Source organism: Hemitrygon akajei, chromosome 18 (assembly GCF_048418815.1).
Source record: "Hemitrygon akajei chromosome 18, sHemAka1.3, whole genome shotgun sequence".
NCBI classification, from domain to species: domain Eukaryota; kingdom Metazoa; phylum Chordata; class Chondrichthyes; order Myliobatiformes; family Dasyatidae; genus Hemitrygon; species Hemitrygon akajei.
Genome location: NC_133141.1, coordinates 16,406,571 through 16,427,171, shown reverse-complemented (window position 1 = coordinate 16,427,171; position 20,601 = coordinate 16,406,571). Strand labels below are relative to the sequence as shown.

The 20,601-nt window shown below is 41.0% G+C and overlaps 1 protein-coding gene across 14 annotated transcripts in view; it reads left to right on the top strand.

Annotated features, from left to right (window-relative positions):
• Nucleotides 1–20,601, top strand: part of kmt2d (lysine (K)-specific methyltransferase 2D) — a 235,339-nt gene that overhangs the window by 201,212 nt on the left and 13,526 nt on the right. For all 14 annotated transcript variants that reach the window (XM_073070993.1, XM_073070995.1, XM_073070992.1 and 11 more), the window contains 5 exons: nucleotides 1,357–2,452; nucleotides 3,275–3,411; nucleotides 12,083–12,213; nucleotides 12,975–13,143; nucleotides 17,968–18,084. In XM_073070993.1, coding sequence (XP_072927094.1) covers nucleotides 1,357–2,452; nucleotides 3,275–3,411; nucleotides 12,083–12,213; nucleotides 12,975–13,143; nucleotides 17,968–18,084 — 1,650 coding nt within the window. The remainder of the gene's footprint in view (nucleotides 1–1,356; nucleotides 2,453–3,274; nucleotides 3,412–12,082; nucleotides 12,214–12,974; nucleotides 13,144–17,967; nucleotides 18,085–20,601) is intronic.

The window sequence follows — 20,601 nt, the reverse complement described above, 5'->3', positions numbered from 1 at the left end:
TTGGTGCTGGGCCCGCAGCTGTTTACCATTTACATTGATGATTTGGAAGAGGGGACTGAGTGTAGCATAGCAAAATTTGCTGATGACACTAAACTGAGTGGAAAAGCAAATTGTACAGAGGATGTGGAGAGTCTGCAGAGGGATATAGATAGGTTAAGTGAGTGGGCCAAAGTCTGGCAGATGGAATACAGCGTTGGTAAATGCGAGATCATCCACTTTGGAAGGAATAATAGAAGAGCAGATTATTATTTAAATGGTGAAAGATTGCAGCATGCTGTTGTGCAGAGGGACTTGGGAGTGCTTGTTCATGAATCGCAAAATGTTGGCTTGCAGGTACAACAGGTTATTAAGAAGGCAAATGGAATGTTGGCGTTTATTGCTAGAGGGATTGAATTCAAGAGCAGGGAGGTTGCTACAACTATACAGGGTACTGGTGAGGCTGCACCTGGAGTACTGTGTGCAGTTCTGATCTCCATACTTGAAGGATATACTGGCTTTGGAGGCAGTGCAGATGAGGTTCACCGGGTTGATTCCAGGGATGAAGGAGTTAACCTATGAGGAGAGATTGAGTCGCCTGGGACTATACTCTCTGGAGTTCAGAAGAATGAGAGGGGATCTTACAGAAACATATAAAATTTTGAAAGGGATAGATAAGATAGAAGTAGGAAAGTTGTTTCCATTGGTAGGTAAGACTAGAACTAGGGGACATTGCCTCAAGATTCAGGGGAGAAGATTTAGGACAAGATGAGAAACTGTTTTTCCCAGAGAGTGGTGAATCTGTGGAATTCTCTGCCCGGGGAAGCAGTTGAGGCTTCTTCACTAAATATATTTAAGATACAGTTAGATAGATTTTTACATAGTAAGGGTGTTAAGGGTTATGGGGAAAAGGCAGGGAGATGGAGCTGAGTTTACGGACAGATCAGCCATATGACCTTATTGAGTGGCAGGGCAGGTTCGATGGGCTGGATGGCCTACTCCTGCTCCTATTTCTTATGTTCTTATTGTAGATACTTAGTGACTGCATTTAAAAACTGATTAATTGATCTGGGGACAGGAAAGACAATGCAGTGCTGAAGGCAATTAATGTAAGCATGGCTAGATTAGGTAGAGTTAAGCTTGCAAGAAATTGTAGAAGTAGAAAAGAGCAAACCGTGAAGACACTATTAGTTAAGGCCAAGAATTTTCAAATCGATGCATTGGGAATGGAAATCGGCTGAAATGAGTTTTGCTAGGGAATCAATGTGCAGACAGATTTGAATTACGCCAGTTTTTTTTAATGGGGAAACTGTCATTTTGAATAGTTTGGTAATGAATGTTATTTCAGTATATAATGACTTTCTGTCTTTATCTTTTCAGGAAACGTCCTCAGACTGTCCAATGAAAGAAAAAAATGTGGTGCATTATTACAGTAATAATATGTCCATACTCGATGTTCACCAGCTTCCCATAATACAACCAGAGTGTTCTCCACCCTCATCCCCAAGTATCTCATCCCCTGGAACTCCAGCAGAGTCAAGTAAACCTGATCCATCAGTTGAATCACCAAAGATCAAACATCCTCTCCCTCTGGATGAAAAGCAATTTGAAGAACATCAACCGCAAATGAAGAGATGGCGAGGAATCCGTTGGAAACGTTTGGAATTTAAAGTCATATTTCATAAAGGGAAATATAAACACTTCTCACAACAGGAAATTGAAGAACTCATTCAGAAGTTAGGGACATCATTAAAACCAGACCCCATGCCCAAGGACACTAGGAGGTGCTGCTTCTGTCATGAAGATGGTGATGGATTAACAGATGGGCCAGCAAGACTTTTGAACCTGGATTTGGATTTGTGGGTCCATCTAAACTGTGCATTGTGGTCCTCTGAAGTTTATGAGACTCAAGCAGGGGCACTGATAAATGTGGAAGTGGCTTTTCACAGGGGACTCACCACAAAGTGTGCTTTTTGTCAAAAGACTGGTGCCACAACAGGTTGCCATCGAGTTCGGTGCCCAAATACCTATCATTTTGCATGTGCTATCCGTGCCCGATGTATGTTTTTTAAAGATAAGACCATGCTCTGCAGTCAACATAAATTGAAAGGAGCAAATGAGCAGGAAATTCGGTGTTTTGCTGTTTACCGCCGTGTCTACATTCAAAGAGATGAGGTGAAGCAGATTGCTAGCATTGTGCAGCGTGGCAAACGCAGCCATATGTTCAGGGTTGGTGGACTGATTTTTCATGCCATTGGTCAGTTGCTCCCCCATCAGATGCAGGAATTCCACAGTGTAACAGCTCTTTATCCAATTGGATTTGAGGCGACTCGAATTTATTGGAGTATGCGATACACTAACAAGCGTTGCTGCTACCACTGCACCATCAATGATACTAATGGGAAACCAGAGTTTGATATCCAGGTTATTGAACAAGGACACGAGGATCTGATTGTTAGTGATTGGACACCACAAGGTACTTGTTTATAATTGTCACATGTACAAAGGGACAAATCATGTTCAGCATACATAAGTTTATAGAGCTAAAATATTTCAATAGCTTCAGCAGTTTAGAAATACATGATAGCCGCATCAGTCTTCCTCATTTAAAAATATCAACAGGAAGTTGCATCTCATTTTTTACTTTGAATGCAGTACTTTGTCTTCTGTTTGTGAATTTTAGTTTCTCAAACTGTGTAGCTGTTGGCTTTCTCTCCTAAATTTATAGTATTGGGTGTATATATTCCTAATAATTTAAGCTATTTGTACTGTTCTTTAAGCACACTGGTCAGACACAATGGATCAATGGCAGCCTTCTGTTCTTTTGATTCTGATCTGCATAACTAATTATTCTGATAATGTTAAAAAATGCACTTCAGTTTCATTTTCAAATGCTTCTCATGATTTCCTTCATTGCTTGTATGGTCAGCTGACCTCTTCATAATGAGACAGATATCTGTGGTACTTTGACCATAACAGAAAAGTGTTTCTAGTTTCTCACTGCTGATCTGTTGAAGTACATCAGTGCAAACTGCCATGCTCTCTCTCCTTCTACACTGTCTTATCACCAGCTTAGAATAGCTATGGCAAGAATTAGGGAAAAGTTAATTATTTGTTCTCCAGATCAATAATTTGGTTATTTGCAAGCAACAGGAGCAAATAATTTGAAGGATGGGGCTTGGGTTGGATGGTGAAGTACTTTGAAACTTAGTATTTCTGACACAAATACTAAGATGTTGGACCATACCTAAAATATCCAACATATAATTTTCTACTTGTGCCCATCTTTTTTTTCCAGGTGTTTGGAACAGAATTCTTGAACCTATTGTGAGGCTGCGGAAAGAAGCAGACATGCTAAGACTTTTTCCTGACTATATCAAAGGAGAGGACATGTTTGGCCTGACAATCCATGCTGTCCTGAGGATTGCAGAGTCGGTAGGAAATAACTGCAGATTTAGATTGAGAAATATGTATTCTTGAAGCACTTGTACTATTATTAGTTCAGCATGTGATTTTTGCACTTCAGTCTGCTATGCACGTAATCACCCTCTACTGAAGAAACTAATAAATACCATAAGAAATGGCAAGTGATTAGGTAGAGAGAATAAATTGTATAAATCTACAAGCAAAGATTTATCACAAATTGCATCTCTGGGAAGGAAATACATGAAGAATGGCAGTGTGCCATTGTAGTGATGAAACAGGATGTCCAAAATGGACCATAGAGTGGAATGCAAAAGTTTGGGCACCCCTGGTCAAAATGTCTGTTACTGTGAATACCTAAGCGAGTAAAAGATGAACTGATTTCCAAAAGGCATAAAGTTAAAGATGACACATTTCTTTAATATTTTAAGCAAGAAAACATTTTTATTTCCATCTTTTACAGTTTGAAAATAACAGAAAAGGAAAAGGGCCCGAAGCAAAAGTTTGGGCACCCTGCATGGCAGTACTTAGTAACACCCCCTTTGGCAAGTATCACAGCTTGTAAACGCTTTTTGTAGCCAGCTAAGAGTCTTTCAATTCTTGTTTGAGGGATTTTCACCCATTCTTCCTTGCAAAAGGCTTCTAGTTATGTGAGATTCTTGGGCCGTCTTGCAAGCACGGCTCTTTTGAGGTCTATCCACAGATTTTCAATGATGTTTAGATTGGGGGACTGTGAGGACCATGGCAAAACCTTCAGCTTGCGCCTCTTGAGGTAGTCCATTGTGGATTTTGAGGTGTGTTTAGAATCATTATCCTGTTGTAGAAACCATCCTCTTTTCATATTCAGCTTCTTTACAGACAGTGTGATGTTTGCTTCCAGAATTTGCTGGTATTTAGTTGAATTCATTCTTCCCTCTACCAGTGAAATGTTCCCTCTGCCACTGGCTGCAACACAAACCCAAAGCATGATCGATCCACCCCCGTGCTCAACAGTTGGAGAGGTGTTCTTTTAATGAAATTCTGCACCCTTCTTTCTCCAAACATACCTTTGCTCATTGCGGCCAGAATGTTCTATTTTAACTTCATCAGTCCACAGGACTTGTTTCCAAAATGCATCAGGCTTGTTTAGATGTTCCTTTGAACCTTTTGAATACAAGTTTTTGGCCGCAATGAGCAAAGATATGTTTGGAGAAAAAAGGGTGCAGAATTTCATGAAAAGAACACCTCTCCAAACTGTTAAGCACAGGGGTGGATCGATCATGCTTTGGGCTTGTGTTGCAGCCAATGGCACGGGGAACATTTCACTGGTACAGGGAAGAATGAATTCAATTAAATACCAGCAAATTCTGGAAGCAAACATCACACCGTCTGAAAAAAAAAGCCGAAGATGAAAAGAGGATGGCTTCTACAACAGGATAATGAACCTAAACACACCTCAAAATCCACAATGGACTACCTCAAGAGGCGCAAGCTAAAGGTTTTGCCATGGTCCTCACTGTCCCCCGACCTAAACATCATCGAAAATCTGTGGATAGACCTCAAAAGAGCCGTGCATGCAAGACGGCTCAAGAATCTCACAGAACTAGAAGGCTTTTGCAAGGAAGAATGGGTGAAAATCCCTCAAACAAGAATTGAAAGACTCTTAGCTGGCTACAGAAAGCGTTAACAAGCTGTGATACTTGCCAAAGGGGGTGTTACTAAGTACTGCCATGCAGGGTGCCCAAACTTTTGCTTTGGGCCCTTTTCCTTTTTTATTATTTTGAAACTAAAAGATAGAAATAAAAAAGTTTTCTTGCTTAAAATATTAAAGAAATGCATCATCTTTAACTTTATGCCTTTTGGAAATCAGTTCATCTTTTACTCACTTAGGTATTCACAGTAACAGAAATTTTGACCGGGGTGCCCAAACTTTTGCATGCCACTGTATATGCACTGTGAATATATCCAGGAATCGCTTGCGCCTGGAGAGATGGCAAGGAAAATTAGGTCAGTGTGTGGGTTGCTGAGATGAGAGTTGAATGTAGAGAGGATGAGAAGCAGGCCCAAGGATAGAGAAGTCAGTTTATTTTTGGTTAAAAAAAATATTGAGATAGAAATAATTCAGGTGTTTTAAGTATGTATGTAGATACAGAGATGTACAAGATCCAGCAAAGCGAACATTGTGATTAGGCATAGATGGAATTATTCATTGAGAATGATCTGGAACTGCTCTAGGATAAGGAGAAGCTGTGCAGAAATGGTGAAGGTATTTTTAGATGGAAGATAGTAAATGATAAACACGAGATTCTGCAGCTGCTGGAAATCTAGAGCAACACATACTAGACCATAAGTCCATAAAGTATAGGAACAGAATTCGGCCCTTTGACTCATCGAGTCAAAAGTCACGGCTGATCCATTTGTCCTCTCGGCCCCGATCTCCTGTCTTCACCCATATCCCTTCTTGCCCTGACTAATCAAGAATCTGACAACATCTTCCTTAAATATACCCAATGACTTGACCTCCACAGCTGCCTGTGGCAATGAATTCCACAGATTCACCACTCCCTGGCTAAAGAAATTCCTCCTCTTCTCTGTTCTAAATGGACATCTCTCTATTCTGAGGCTGTCCACTCTGATCTTGGATTCCCCCACCAGAGGAAACATCCTCTCCACATCCATTCTATCGCCACCTTTCATCATTTGATAGGTTTAAATGAGATTCCACACCCCCCCCCCCCCCCCATTCCAGTGAGTACAGGCCCAGAACCATCAAACGCTCCTCATATGATGAGCCTTTCAATCCTGGAATCATTTTCGTGAATCACCTTTAAACAGTCTCCAATGTCAGCACATCCTTCCTAGATAAGGGGCCCAAAACTGCTCTCAATACCCCCAGTGAGGCCTCAACATTACTTTCTTGCTTTTGTATTTTAGTCCTCTCAACATAAGTGCTAACATTGCATTTGCCTACCTCACCACCAACTCAACTTGCAAATTAACTTTTAGGGAATCCTGCATAAGGACTCCCAAGTCCCTTTGCACCTTGGATATTTGAATTTTCTCTCCAACTAGAAAATAGTCAACCTTTTCATTTCTTCTACCGAAGTGCATGACCGTACACTTCCCAACAGTGTGTTCCGTCTGCCACTTCTTTGCCCATTCTCCTAATCAGTCAAGGTCCCTCTACAGCCTCTCTGCTTCCTCAAAGCTACCTGCCCCTCCACCTGCCTTTGTTATCATCTGCAAACTTGGTCACAAAGCAACCAATTCCGTCATCCAAATCATTGTCATATAATGTTAAAAAGAGCTGTTCCAGCATAGACCCCTGTGGAACATCACTAGGCACTGTCAGCTAACCAGAAAAGGCTCCCTTTATTCCCACTCTTTGCCTACTGCCAATTAACCAATGCTCAATCCATGCTAGTATCTTTCCTGTAATACCATGGGCTCTTAACTTGATAAGCAGCCTCGTGTAGCACTTTGTCAAAGGCCCTCTGAAAATCCAAGTAAACAACATCCACCAATTCTCCTTGTTTATCCTGCTTGTTATTTCCAACAGATTTGTCAGCCAAGATTTTCCCATGAGAAAACCATGCTGACTACAGCCTGTTTTATCATGTGCCTCCCAAGTACCCTGAGACCAAATCCTTTACAGTTGACTTCAACATCTTCCCAACCACTGAGGTCAGACTAGCTGGCCTATAATTTCCTTTCTTCTGCCTCTGTCCCTTCTCGAAGAGTAGAGTGACATTTGCAATTTCCAGTCCTCCAGAGCCGTGCCAGAATTCATTGATTCTTGAAAGACCATTACTAATGCCTCTACAATCTTTTCAGGCAACTCTTTCCAAACCTTGTGGTGTGGACCATCTGGTCCAGATGACTTAACTGCCTTTAGACCTTTCAGTTTCCCAAGCACTTTCTCCCTAGTAATGGCAACTTCATTCATTTCTGCTCCCTGACACTCTTGAATTTCCGGCATACTGCTAGTACCTTCCACAATGAAGACCAATACACAGTACATATTCAGTTTCCCAATTACTAACTCTCCAGCATCATTTTCCAGCAGTCTGATATCCACTCTCGCCTCTCTTTTATACTTTATATATCTGAAGAAATTTTTGATAATCTCTTTAATATTATTGGCTAGCTTTCCTTTGTATTCCATCTTTTCCTTCTTCATGACCATTTTTAGTTGCCTTCTGTTGGTTTTTAAAAGCTTCCCAATCCTCTAACTTCCCACTAATTTTTGCTCTATTATATGCCCTCTCTTTGGCTTTTATGTTGGCTTTGACTTCTCTTGTCAACCATGGTTGTGTCATCCTGCCTTTAGAATACTACTACTACTTTGGGATGTATATATCCTATGTTCCCGGAAACTCCAGCCATTGCTGCTCTGCTGTCATCCCTGCCAGTGTTCCCTTCCAATCAATTTTGGCCAGCTCCTACTCGTGGCTCTGTATAGTAATTCCCTTTCCTTCACTGTAATACTGATATATCTGACTTTAGCTGTTCCTTCTCAAATTGCAGGGTGAATTTATCATATTATGATCACTAGCTCCTTTATTGGGTTACTATACCTTTTAGCTCTCTAATCAAGTCTGGTTCATTGCATAATGCCCAATTCAGAATTGCTGATTCCCTAGTGGGCTCAACCATGAACTGCTCTAAAAATCCATCTTGTAGGTATTCTACAAATTTCACCCTCTTGGGATCCAGTACCAGCTTGATTTTCCCAATCTTTCTGCATATTGAAATCCCATATGAGCATTGTATCATTGCCCTTTGACATGCCTTTTCCATTTCCCATTGTAATTTGTAAACCACATTCTAGCTACTGTTTGGAGACCTGTATATAACTCCCATTGGGGTCTTTTTACCCCTGTTTCTTAACTCTGCCCACAATGATTCTGCACCTTCCTATCCTATGTCACTTTTTAATGATCTTGTTTCATTGTTATTTACCAACAAAGCCACCCAACCCCCTCTGCCTCCAAATTGCAGTGTCCTTTCGATACAATGTGTATCCTTGGATGTTAAGCTCCCAGCTATGATCTTCTCTCAGCCATAACTCAGTGATTACCACAACATCACACATGCCAATCTGTAACTGCTAAACGTTCATCTATCTTATTCGGTATACTGCGTGCATTCAAATATAACACCTTCAGTCCTGTATTCATCACCCTTTTCAATTTTGTCCCCCTTTTACACTGCAATTCATCCTGTTGACTGCATTTTTTTCTTTATCAACAGCCTCTTTTTGCTAGCAGTCTCACTACACACTGCCTCTGTTTGTAAACCAACTACTCCATCCTCAGCCCTATCACTCAGGTTCCCATTCCCCTGCGAAATTAGTTTTAACCCTCCCGAACAACTCCAGCAAACCTGCCTGCAAGGATATTGTAACCTGTCCCTTTTGCACAGGTCATACCTTCCCCAGAAGAGATCCCAAGATCCAGAAACCTGAAATCCAGAAACCTCCCTCCTGCACCAGTTCCTCAGCCACGCATTCATCTGCCAAATCATCCAATTCTTACCTTCACTGGCCCGTGGCACAGGCAGTTATCCAGAGAGTATGACCCTGGAGGTCCTGCTTTTCAGCTTTCTACCTAGCTCCCTAAAGCCTCTCTTTTGGACCTCCCACCTTTCCTACCTATGTCATTGGTGTCAATATGTACCAAGACTTCTGGCTGCTCACCCTCCCCCTTTAGAGTGCTGTAGACCCAATCCAAAACATTCCTGACCCTGGCACCTGGGAGGCAACAAACCGTCTGGGTGTCTGTATCCCATCTTTATTCCTCTAAATATGGAATCTCCTGTCACTACTGCTATCCTCTTCATCTCTCTTCTGAGCCACAGTGCCAGAGACCCAGTCACTGCAGTCCCCTTCAATAGTATCCAAAGTAGTATACATATTATTGAGGGGAACAACCATGGAATACTCTGTTCTGGCTGTCCTTTACCTTTCCTTCTCTTGACAGTCACCTGCCTCCTGCAATCTAAGGATGACTAGCTCCCTGTAGCTCCTATCTATAACTTCCTCAGTCTCCTGTTGGAGCCAAAGGTTATTGAGCTGCAGCTGCAGTTCCTTAATACATTCTCTGAGGAGTTACAGCTCGATGCACCTGGTGCAGATGTTGTTATCTGGGAGAATGGATGTCTTCCAGAATTCCCACATCTTTTGCACACAACAAAGCACAGCCTCTGGAGCCATTCTCATTGCACTAGCTATGCCCTAACAGGTGAGGAATGAAGAATAAAAAAGAAGAAACTTACCAGATACTTACCTCACCCAAGCCCGATGAGCCAAAGCAATGGCCCACTCACACAACGGCCACTTCGCTTTCCCCTTCCTTACTTTTATTTGCTCTTTCTAATGAATCTTATTCACTGATTGGGCACAGTCCAAGGTAGAACTGCTGTTTTAAATCTTCAGCCACCTAAATGAAATTGCTGCTGCTTCTCGTGCTCTCCTTCACTGATTGGGTGTGGTACAACTCCTGTGCGCTACAGTATCCAACTGTATACTGTACAAAAGGCTGGAGGAACTCAGCAGGTCAGGCAGCATCTTTGGAGATGAATAAACAGTTGGGTTTTGGGCTGAGACCCTTCATCAGGACTGGAAAGGAAGGAGGAAGATGCCAGACGCAGATGGTGTGGGGCATGGAAAGGAGGACAGGTTAGTAGGTGAAGCCACGTAGGTGGTGGAGGGAGATAAAGTAAAAAGCTGGGAGGTGAGGAGAAGAGGTAAGAGAACAGAGTTGGGAATTGAAAAAGGATGAAGGGGAGGGGGAAAATTTCCAGAAGTTGGAAAAAATCAATGTTCATGCCATCAGGTTAGTGGATATCTTGACAAAATATGAGGTGTTGCTGCTGCAACCTGAGTATGGCCTCATCATGGCAGTAGAGAGGCCATGTTCCAACATATGGGAATGGGAACATGGATTAAAATGGTTGGCAACTGGTTAATTCCACTTTTTGTGGATGGAGCAGAGGTGCTTGAAAAAGCAGTTCCCCCAATTTACATCAGGTCACACCAATGTAGAGGAGGCCACATTGGGAGCACAGGATACAGTAGACAACCCCAACAGATTTGAAGGTGAAGTTGTCTCACCTGATGGGACTGTTTTGGACCCTAAATGAAGGTGAGAGAGGAGGTGAATGGGCCAGTGTAACAATTCTGCCGCTTGTAGGGATATGTGCCAGGTGGGAGATTAGTGGGTATGGGCAAATGGATAAGGAAATCATGGAGGGAGCAATCCCTGTGGAAAGCAGAATGGGAGGTGGGGTGGGGGTGTGTAAAGATGTATTTGGTTGTAGGGTCCAGTTGAAGATGGCGGAAGTTGTGGAGCATGATGTGTGGATGCGGATGCGGATGCTCGCGGGGTGGTAGGTGAGGACAAGAGTATCTCTATCCCTGTTAGAGCGGCAGGAAGATGGTGTGGGCGTGGATGTCCAGGAAATGGAGGAGGTGCTGGTGAGGATAATGATGGAGGAACGGAAACCCCATTCTTTGAATGACATCTCTGATGTTCTGGAAAGGAAAGCCCCATCCTAGGAACAGATGCAGCAGAGACAAAGCAACTGTGACAAGGGAATGGCATTTTTACAGGTAGTAAATGATGCAGGATTGTCTAGTATTTTGTGAAAGCACATTGCACATTTAGACAGAGATGTAACATAAAGATTTTTACTCATGTATATGTAGGATGTAAAGTCAATTCGATTCAATTCAAATCATTTGGGGAAAGTTCATAGGTAAGCCCAGAATCAATGGGTATCTTGCAAGCAGAATTCTGGGAATGCAGATAGTCTTTGCTCATGCCATCTTTGGGTGTAACTCATTTGTACAGCAATCTTCCAAGTGGCTACTCTGCTACTGCTGCATCCATTGCTGGATGGGGAGCCAAGGATGTATGGTAAATGCGTTAGATGAAAAAGTTAAGAGCTTAGAATGGGCAGGTTGCATTGTGAGAGAAAGCTGGACAGGCTAGGCTTGTATCTGCTGAAGTTCAGAAAAGTAAGAGGGGACTTGAAGCATTCATGATCTTAAGGGATCTTGACAGGGTAGCTGTGAAGATTAAGTTTTCTCTTGTTAGGGAAATCCAGAACTGGTGGTCATTGTTTTAAATGAAGTGTTGCCCATTTAAGAGTTTAAAAAAGGATAGTTGAATTCATTATCTTTGAGCACTGTGAATCATCAGAATTCTTAAAGGGCAGTGAATTGAATTGACTTTACTTCTTACATTCTTCACATACATGAGGAGTAAACATCTTTACATTTTAAGGCAGAAGTGGATAAATACTTGATTAAGGGTATGATAGGCTATCTGTTCAGTAGGAATGCATTTTACAAATAAGGAAGTTACAATCAGCCATGATAATATTTGAATAGTGAATGTTCTGTTGCTACTGTTTCTGATTAGTATGTTGGTTTGAAAGATGATGAACTATCAATCTGAGTCTCTGGTGGAGGGCTGTAGGGAATGTTTCCATTGCACTTAGTGAGATCCTATGGATTTTGACTCGTCTATCACTCGGTCAGACGGACAGTTTCGATTGTAGTGTTTTTTAATTCAGCGATTTCTGTCTAAAATGATTGAAAGTTGGCAAAAATGGTCATTCGCTTGGCTTGCGAGTGGTTTTGTCCTTTTTTTCTAAACTGTAATGTAATTTTGTAAATTCATCTTGTGTTTACTTTTAGTTGCCAGGCGTAGAGAGTTGTCAGAACTACATATTCCGTTATGGTCGGCACCCACTCATGGAGCTCCCACTAGCTGTTAATCCAACAGGTTGTGCCCGTTCTGAACCAAAGATTATGACTCATTACAAACGGTAAGTACGGGGAAAAGAAGTTGCTGCTAATGAGGTTAACCACATGTCACAGAAAAGAGAAATTATAAAAAGTGGTGTGTTATGGAATTTAAGTTACTATGAAGTTACATTCTCATGAACACAGCAGTGTTATGTTTCTATTTATTTTGTATTTTGATCCCCTGCTGAAGAATTCTAGCCTAAAGTTACAAAATAATGCAGTTTGATTTCTTTTCTTGAAATGCTAATTGTATTTACTGCTTCTAATTCCCATTGTTGCCTTTGTCTGCTGAACTACTTGACCTAGTAGATTGGAATAGTTTGGGGGCATGATGTTCTGTGGCTACCATTTTGGTTTGCCTAACAGGAATACAAGTTTATAGTTTGTTTCTAGTCTTTACTCAATTACACAGTGTGGCATATTATTGCAATTAGTGAAGAGCACCTGGAGAAATATAGATAGCTGGCAAGTTCAAGACTAATTATTTTTAATCATTCAGTATTGTAGCTCTTATACTTGCCTCTTAGAGCTACTCCATCTCAAGAACAGTTTAAAATTATAAATAAAGTGATTTTTCATGTTGTTTTACTCGTCTGTGCAGAGCACTAATACCCCAAAATGTAAATATAGTCTTTTGATCAGATATTGTATTTAAAGATCGAAAGGCTTTGCAACTCTGAAATCACTTTATGCTATTAAACATTGATATAGTGTAGGAATTACAGGATTTAAATTGTACAACTATAAGTATTCTTGTTTTTTTTTTCTGTCTACGTGAAAGGCCACACACCTTGAACAGTACCAGCACATCAAAAGCATTTCAGAGTACTGTAACTGGAGAAATTAACACTCCCTACAGCAAACAGTTTGTCCACTCCAAATCTTCTCAGTACCGCAGACTGAAAACTGAATGGAAAAATAACGTTTACCTGGCTCGATCTCGAATACAGGTGAGTTTAACACCAGCAAGATAAACACACTGCAAAAGGCATACATTAAACAAATTGTAAATTCTGAAATCAAAGTTTGATTTCTTTAATATCTCTATGTTGGCATCTTCCAGCCAAAAACTGATCAATGAAAAGATTTTGATTGAGCAGCTAAACCATTTGAGGACAATCAGGCTCTCAGTTAACCATAATTTTTTCAATGATCTCTTAATATGTTTGTACATATTAAGTTTTTATTCAAAATTCTTGGCTGATTATTTCGCTGTCATGTGCTTTACAGTGTACATGGACACAGGAAGCTATTCACTTTGGAAGTTTTGTGTATTCTGAAGATTGATGGTGTGGTGGATAGTGTAGTACAGTGGTTCCCAAAGTGGCTGATGGGAATTTCTAAGGGGGCAATGAAGATAAAGGGGAGTGCTCAGTGGAAAGAGGGGGAGCTGAGGGATTACAGGCTTAATTTAAGAAATGAATTACTTACAAGCATTTGATCCTCAGTACCTCTTAATTAATTACAATGATCACATGATCTCCTCAAATCTTGCTAACCCACTGTTCTCTTAGACTTTGCTCAAAGCTCAGACTGAACTTGAATCAATGAACGATGCGTTACGTACACGCAACGGTTTAAATAAACCAGCAGCAATAGACCACGCCTGGGGCCTGGTTTTGATGCTAAAAGCCACTATTTATTAGTAACTACTTAATATAGTAACTTAAACCAGGTAAATCACAAGTTAGCAGTGTTATGCATATATATGTGTAAATATAATTCCCAAACTCGTTTAAGCTCAGGTGGCAAGGTTAAAAGTCTTACAATGGTACTGTAAGAAAGTTCAGTTCAATGCACGGAGTTGATGGGGGGAGAGAGAGAGGTATCTGTAAGCCAAGGTGAAATCCACAATAGGAGAAGAACGAATAAATAGGTGTCATTGGTCTTCCGTCATCGGACCCCAAATCCACTCTCGAGTTAACCAAACGTAGCTTATCGCAAAGGGTACCGTCTTCAAGGGAAAACTACCACCCAGGCAAGGGTAAACACACCGGTAGCCTCCACAGGGTCAGCCCTTCTACACACTGTGATAGCTACTGATGGATTCTCCTGATTGACCCTTGTGGGCACTCGAAAGCTGTAAGCATCTGTAAACATCAACTGTCCATCATATAACTCCACCTCTTTCCCCATAGCAACCTAGAAGCAGGCAGCAGTACTGTAGTCCGTGTCTGTCTGTCTGTTCCTCTACCCTCCCCCTCCCTCTCTCTACCCCTCTCTACACCTCTTGCTTAAGCAGACTTCAGTCATAACGGTGCCTAAGAAGAGCGTGGTAACCTGCCTCAATGACTACCATCCAGTAGCACTTACATCCACAGTACTGAAGTGTTTTGAGAGGTTGGTGATTAAGCATATCAACTCCGGCCTGAGAAGCGACTTGGATCCACTCCAATTAGCCTATCAGCACAACAGATGCAATTTCACTGGCTCTTCACTTAGCCCGGGAACATCTGGACAGCAAAGATGCATACATTACGATATTCTTTATCAATACAGCTCAGCATTCAATACTATCATCCCCTCAAAACTAATCAATAAGTTTCAAGACCTTGGCCTTTATACTTCTTTTTACAGTGTGATACTGGATTTTCTCACTTGCAGGCCCCAGTTAGTTCAGGTTGGCAACACACCACCACCATCTCCATCAGCACAGGTACACCATAAGGCTGTGTGCTTAGCTCCCTGCTCTACTTGCTTTACACTTAACTAAGTGCAGCTCCAATGCCATATTCAAGTTTGGTGATGACTCAGTTTATAAGTGGGATATTGAAAGTCTGGCTGAGTGTTGCCATAACAACAACCTCTCACTCAATGTCAGCAAGTCCAAGGAGCTGATTATTTATTTCAGGAGGAGGAAACTGGAGGTCCATGAGCCAGTCCTTATTGGGAGATCAGAGGTGGAGAGGGTCAGCAACTTTAAATTCCTTGGTGTTATCATTTCAGAGGATCTGCTCAGCACGTGAAGAGCGATCACAAAGAAAGCAGAGCAGCACCACTACTAAATTAGAATTTGCAAACATTCAGTGTGTCTTCTAAAACTTGGAGAAACTTCTATCGATGTGTAGTGAGGAGTATACTGACTGGCTGCATCACAGCCTGCTATGGAACTGCCAATGCCCTTGAATGGAATATCCTACAAAAAGTAGTGGATACAGCCCAGTCCATAACTGGTAAAGACCTTCCCACCATTGAGTGTATCTACATAGAGCATTGTTGCAGGAAAGCAGCATCCATCATCAGGGACCCCTACTATCCAGGCCATGCTCTTTTCTCACTGCTGCCACTAGCAAGAAGGTACAGCAGCCTCAGGACTCTTATCACCAGGTTCAGGATCAGTTTTTACCCCTCATCAGGCTCTTGAACTAAAGGGGATAACTTCACTTGTCCCATCACTGAACTGTTCCCACAACCTATGGACTTACTTTCAAGGACTCTTCATCTCACATTCTTGATACTTATTTCTTATTTATTATTATTATTATTTATTTTCCTTTTTTCCACTTTTTGTATTTGCATAGTTATTGAATTTATTAAGTAAGCCCACAAGAAAATGAATCCCAAGGTTGTATATTGTGACAAATATGTACTTTGATGATAAATTTGCTTTGAACTTTGATTCCAATACACTAATCACACAATTCCTTTGAATTAAGGTATGGTGTTCAATGAGGTAAAGTTCAGTATCTGCCCTTTCAAATGTCATGACCACATTCTGTAGCCCACACCCCAACCAACATATCGCTGACCCTCTTTATGTACCTTTAGGCAGAGTGTCTGGTTTCCCTGAGCTATGATGATGTCGTAACTTTCCCTTTACTGATCGCAGCACTCGAGGTTGGACTTAAAAATAGGCGATTGACTGTGGTCGTTAATCCATAACGAAAGTGGCAGAGGCGGACCAAACAAAAAAAGTGTGGACAGTATAGTGTGGAGTATCTGAAATATATGGATTTATACCAGCACCAAGCAACCAATAGCAGCCAATGTATGTTGTGTGGAAAAGATTTTTTCAAATGGGACAATGAAACTACCCAAGCCCCTTGAACATTTAAAGAGAATCCACTCTGATAAAGCAAACAAGAACTTGGTTTATTTTCAGTTACTTAGTGAAAACTTTCAGAAACAGAAAATACTTCAAAACATGTTTGCCAGCACTTCACAACCAAACAGTGATGGTTTGAGTGCTTCATACAATATTTCATTGCTCATTGCTACATCTGGAAAGCACCATACAATTGGAGAAGAACTAATTTTGCCAACAGTAAGAGAGGTTCTGAGTACGGTTTTGCATACGTCACCAGACCAATTAATTAAAACGATTGTGCACAATGACAACTCTGTTCAATATGAATAGATGAAATGGCTGAGAATATGGAAGACACATTGTGCAACATACTTAGGACAACAGAATTTGCATTGCAGTTGGATGAGTCAACTTTGCCAGGCAACGAATCTTTTCTTGATTATGTTTGCTTCATAAATGATGAAAGTATGGTTCAAGCATTGTTATTTACAAAGGGACTAGAAAGAGATATGTAGGGGGTGTCAATATTTTGGGTTGTAGAGCAATTTTTGAAAGAAGGACATTCCACTCTCAAACATTCTTGCTTGTGCAACAGATGAGGCACCATCAATGGTAGGATGCCACTGTGGGGTTATTACTTTCTTGAAAAAAAGCTATATGTAATGTAATTACCATCCACTGTGTAATTCAGAGACAACATCTTGTCACAAAAAAGTCTAAGATATCAGCTGCACAATCATTAAATACTGTTATCACAGGAGTAAATAAAAGCAAGAATATGAATCTCAAGGTAGCTTATGGTGACCTATACATACTTTGATAATAAATTTGCTTTGACTTTGATATTGATTTATTAATTGTCACATGTACCAGAGTACAGTGAAAAGCTTACCTTGCATTTTGTTCATACAGATCAAATCACAGTGCATTGTGCTAGAATAAGGTAAATCAATAACAATAAAGTGTAAAATCTACTGAAGAAGTGCAGTGTAGGTAAATGATAAAGTGAGATCTTAACGAGGTAGATTTTGAGACCAAGAGTCCACCTTATTGTACAAGAGGTCCATTCAAGAGTCTGATAACAGTGAGGTGGAAGCTGTCTGTGAGCCTGGTGGTGTGTGCTTTCAGGTTTTTGCATCTTAAGCCTGATGAGAAATGGGAGAAAGTAAAATGTTTGGAGTAGGTGAGGTCTTTGATTACGGATAGTGTCCATAAAAAGAGGCTGGTTCCTGTGATGTGCTGAGCTATGATCACAACTCTCTGCAGTTTCTTGCAATCACATGGGGAGTATTTATCATACCAAGCTGTTATGCATCCAGGCAGAATGCTGTCTGTGGTGCATCAATACAAATCGGTAAGAGCCAATGGAAAAAGGACCAACTCTTTTGTTTTGCTGACATTGAGAGAAGGGTTGTTGTCATAACTCCATATCACCAAGCTCTCTTATTTCCTTACTGTACTCTTAACTCATTGTTATTTGAGATGCAGCCCTCTATGGTGGTATCATCTGTAAACTTGTAGATGGAGTTAGAGTGGAATCTGCCTATGCAGTTGTGACTGTACAGGGAGTGGAGTAGGGGGCTGAGGATGCAACTTTGAGGAGCACCAGAGCTGAGAATAAATGTGACAGAGGTATTGCTGCCTATCCTTACTGAATATAAAATAAGATTCCTTAACTTAGTACTGCCTTAGAATTTAAAAAAAATTTATTACTTGCTATTAATTTTTTTTTTTCTCTGTTCTATAGGGTCTGGGTCTCTATGCAGCCAAAGACCTTGAGAAACACACAATGGTGATTGAATATATTGGGACAATCATTCGCAATGAGGTTGCAAATCGCAGGGAGAAATTGTATGAAACTCAGGTATGGATTAACCACGTCAATGTGCACTTGTGTTATATTCAAGCATAATTGCTCAACTAATTTATTAAAAGAGCTGATACATTTTAACACCTCTTAATATTTGGGCTATTGAGTCAAATTTAGTTAAGTTGAAAATAAAAAGATCGTTGTTGAGCATGTTATTTTTCATTCTACTGCCATCAGTTTTTATTCTATCCTGCTAAATTTTAGTATCTCAGCAATGTAATTCTCAGCCATAGCTTTGCTGGTATGGACAGTTGACTTAACATTTTGGTATTGTCCAAATCAAGATTCAAGTTTGTTTATTATCATTCTGCAATACCCAGATGTAAAGAACTAAATGATTGTTACTCTAGATCCAATGCAGCATTTAAAAAAACACAATGAGCGTAATAAACACAATAAATATAAATAGCTAAGATTAGCTTACAGTATATACATTGATTGTATGTATATAGTGACACTAGATAAGGAGTATCTGTACATAAGGTAACAGGAAATAATAAAGTGGTGAGTGGGTTAATGAATGGAGGTGGTGATCAGCTTGACAGCTTGAGGAAAATAACTTTTTTGAGTCTAGTGGTTCTGGCATGGATGCTGCATAGCTTCTTCCCTGATGGGAAGGGGCCAAAACAGTTTATGAGCAGGATTTGCGGGATCCTTTATGATATTGCTGGCCTTTTTCCAGCACCTTCCTGCATGCATGTTCTTGATGGCAGATAGGCCAGTGCCTGTGATGCGTTGGGCAGTTTTAACTACCCGTTGTAGAGCCCTCCTGTCTGCCTCAGTGCTGTTTCCAAACCATGCAGTTGATACAGCATGTTAGGATGCCCACAACTGTGCATCTGTAGAAGGTTGTGAGTTTTGACATACATAGTCCAGCTCACATCAGCCTCCTCAGAAAGTAGAGGCGTTGGTGAACTTTCTTGACTGTGGAGGATGTGTTCTGGGACCATGAGAGGTTGTGTGAAATGTGCATTCCCAGAAGTTTGAAACTGCTGCTGATATGAAAAGGGGTGTGAATGATGTAAGTTTTACTGAAGTCAATAACCATTTTGTTAGTCTTGTTAACATTGAGAAAGAGGTTATTTGCTTGGGTACCAGGCTTTGAGTTCCTCCATTACCCCTCTGTAGGCCGTTTCATTATTGTTGGCGATGATCCCCACCACTGTCGTGTCATTGGCAAACTTGACGATGCGATTGTTCAACTGAACAGTATTGGTGACTCTGGGAACAGACTATTTTTTGTTTGAAGACTTGTATTTGCCACAGGAAAATACAAGTAATGCAAGGAACTGGGGCTAAAGAGCAGGCTTATATTCTGATTTTAAGAACTTATCAACTACCTTTTCAAAAGAAACATTCAAGTATAGACGAGGAAAATTGTACGTATATAGCTCTTTCATAGTGTTGGCACAAGCAACTGAGCTAAATGCAACCCTGATGTCTATGTCACTCTTACAAAAGTGCTCCACATTTACCTATTTCCCTGTAGTGTGAATCTTTGATTCAAAATTGTAAGTTTGAAGTAAATGTAATAAGGTTAATATTAACGTAAATGTGATATAACAAGATGGTGCCGGTGAACCATGGAGACATTCTACAATATTTTTAAATATACCTGTTTTGAATTACTGTCACTACAGTCTGCAGCATGTAATTTCTCTTTAAACAATGTACTTTTAAATCGACTCAATGAAATACAGATTTCACGATCTTCTGAAGGATTCAGTGGACTTAACTTTCAAGCAAGCAGGTATGGCACCTTTAAGCAGGCAAAGGTTCATCGCCATGGCCGAAAGTGAGGCAGGAGGGGGTTTCCAAGCCAGGCTGAATCACACAGGAATGAGACCCCCTCTACCCAGCATCTTGTTAGCAAATGTGCAGTTGCTGAATAACAAAATTGAGGACCCGAGGACAAGATTGCTGTATTGGAGGGAAATGAGGGATTGTTGTTTTCTATGTGTAATCAAGATGTGGCTTTCTCCCAGCATGCCAGGTATGGTGACCAAACCTGAAGGCATCTCGATTCAAGTTTGATAACCAAGAAAGTTACAAGAGATCCAGGTATGATCTCCAGAAAGCCCTGTCACTGGGAAAATGGCAACTCCAGACTAAAGTTGATTCATTGAAGGGTGTGTGATAGCTGTGGCAGGGCTTGAATGCTGTCACCTCTTATAAAGTTCAATCAAGCAACATAGCATAGGTGACAACAGAGCTTTGCTTCCAGAGGAGCTCAATGCTTGTCAAATCATGGAGGAACCATCAGAAACTCCCACAGCTCCCGGTGATCCTGTGATTTCAGTCTCTGAGGCATCCTTCAGGAGGGTAAACCCATGCAAAGCATCTGGCCCAGACAGGGTATCTGGCCAGATACTGAAGACCTTTGCTAATCCACTGGCTGGAGTGTTCACTGAGATCTTTAACCTCTTGCTTCGGCAGTGTGTGGTACCCACCTGTTTCAAGCAGACTTCACTTATACCGGTGCCTAAGAAGATTGTGATAACCTGCCTCAAT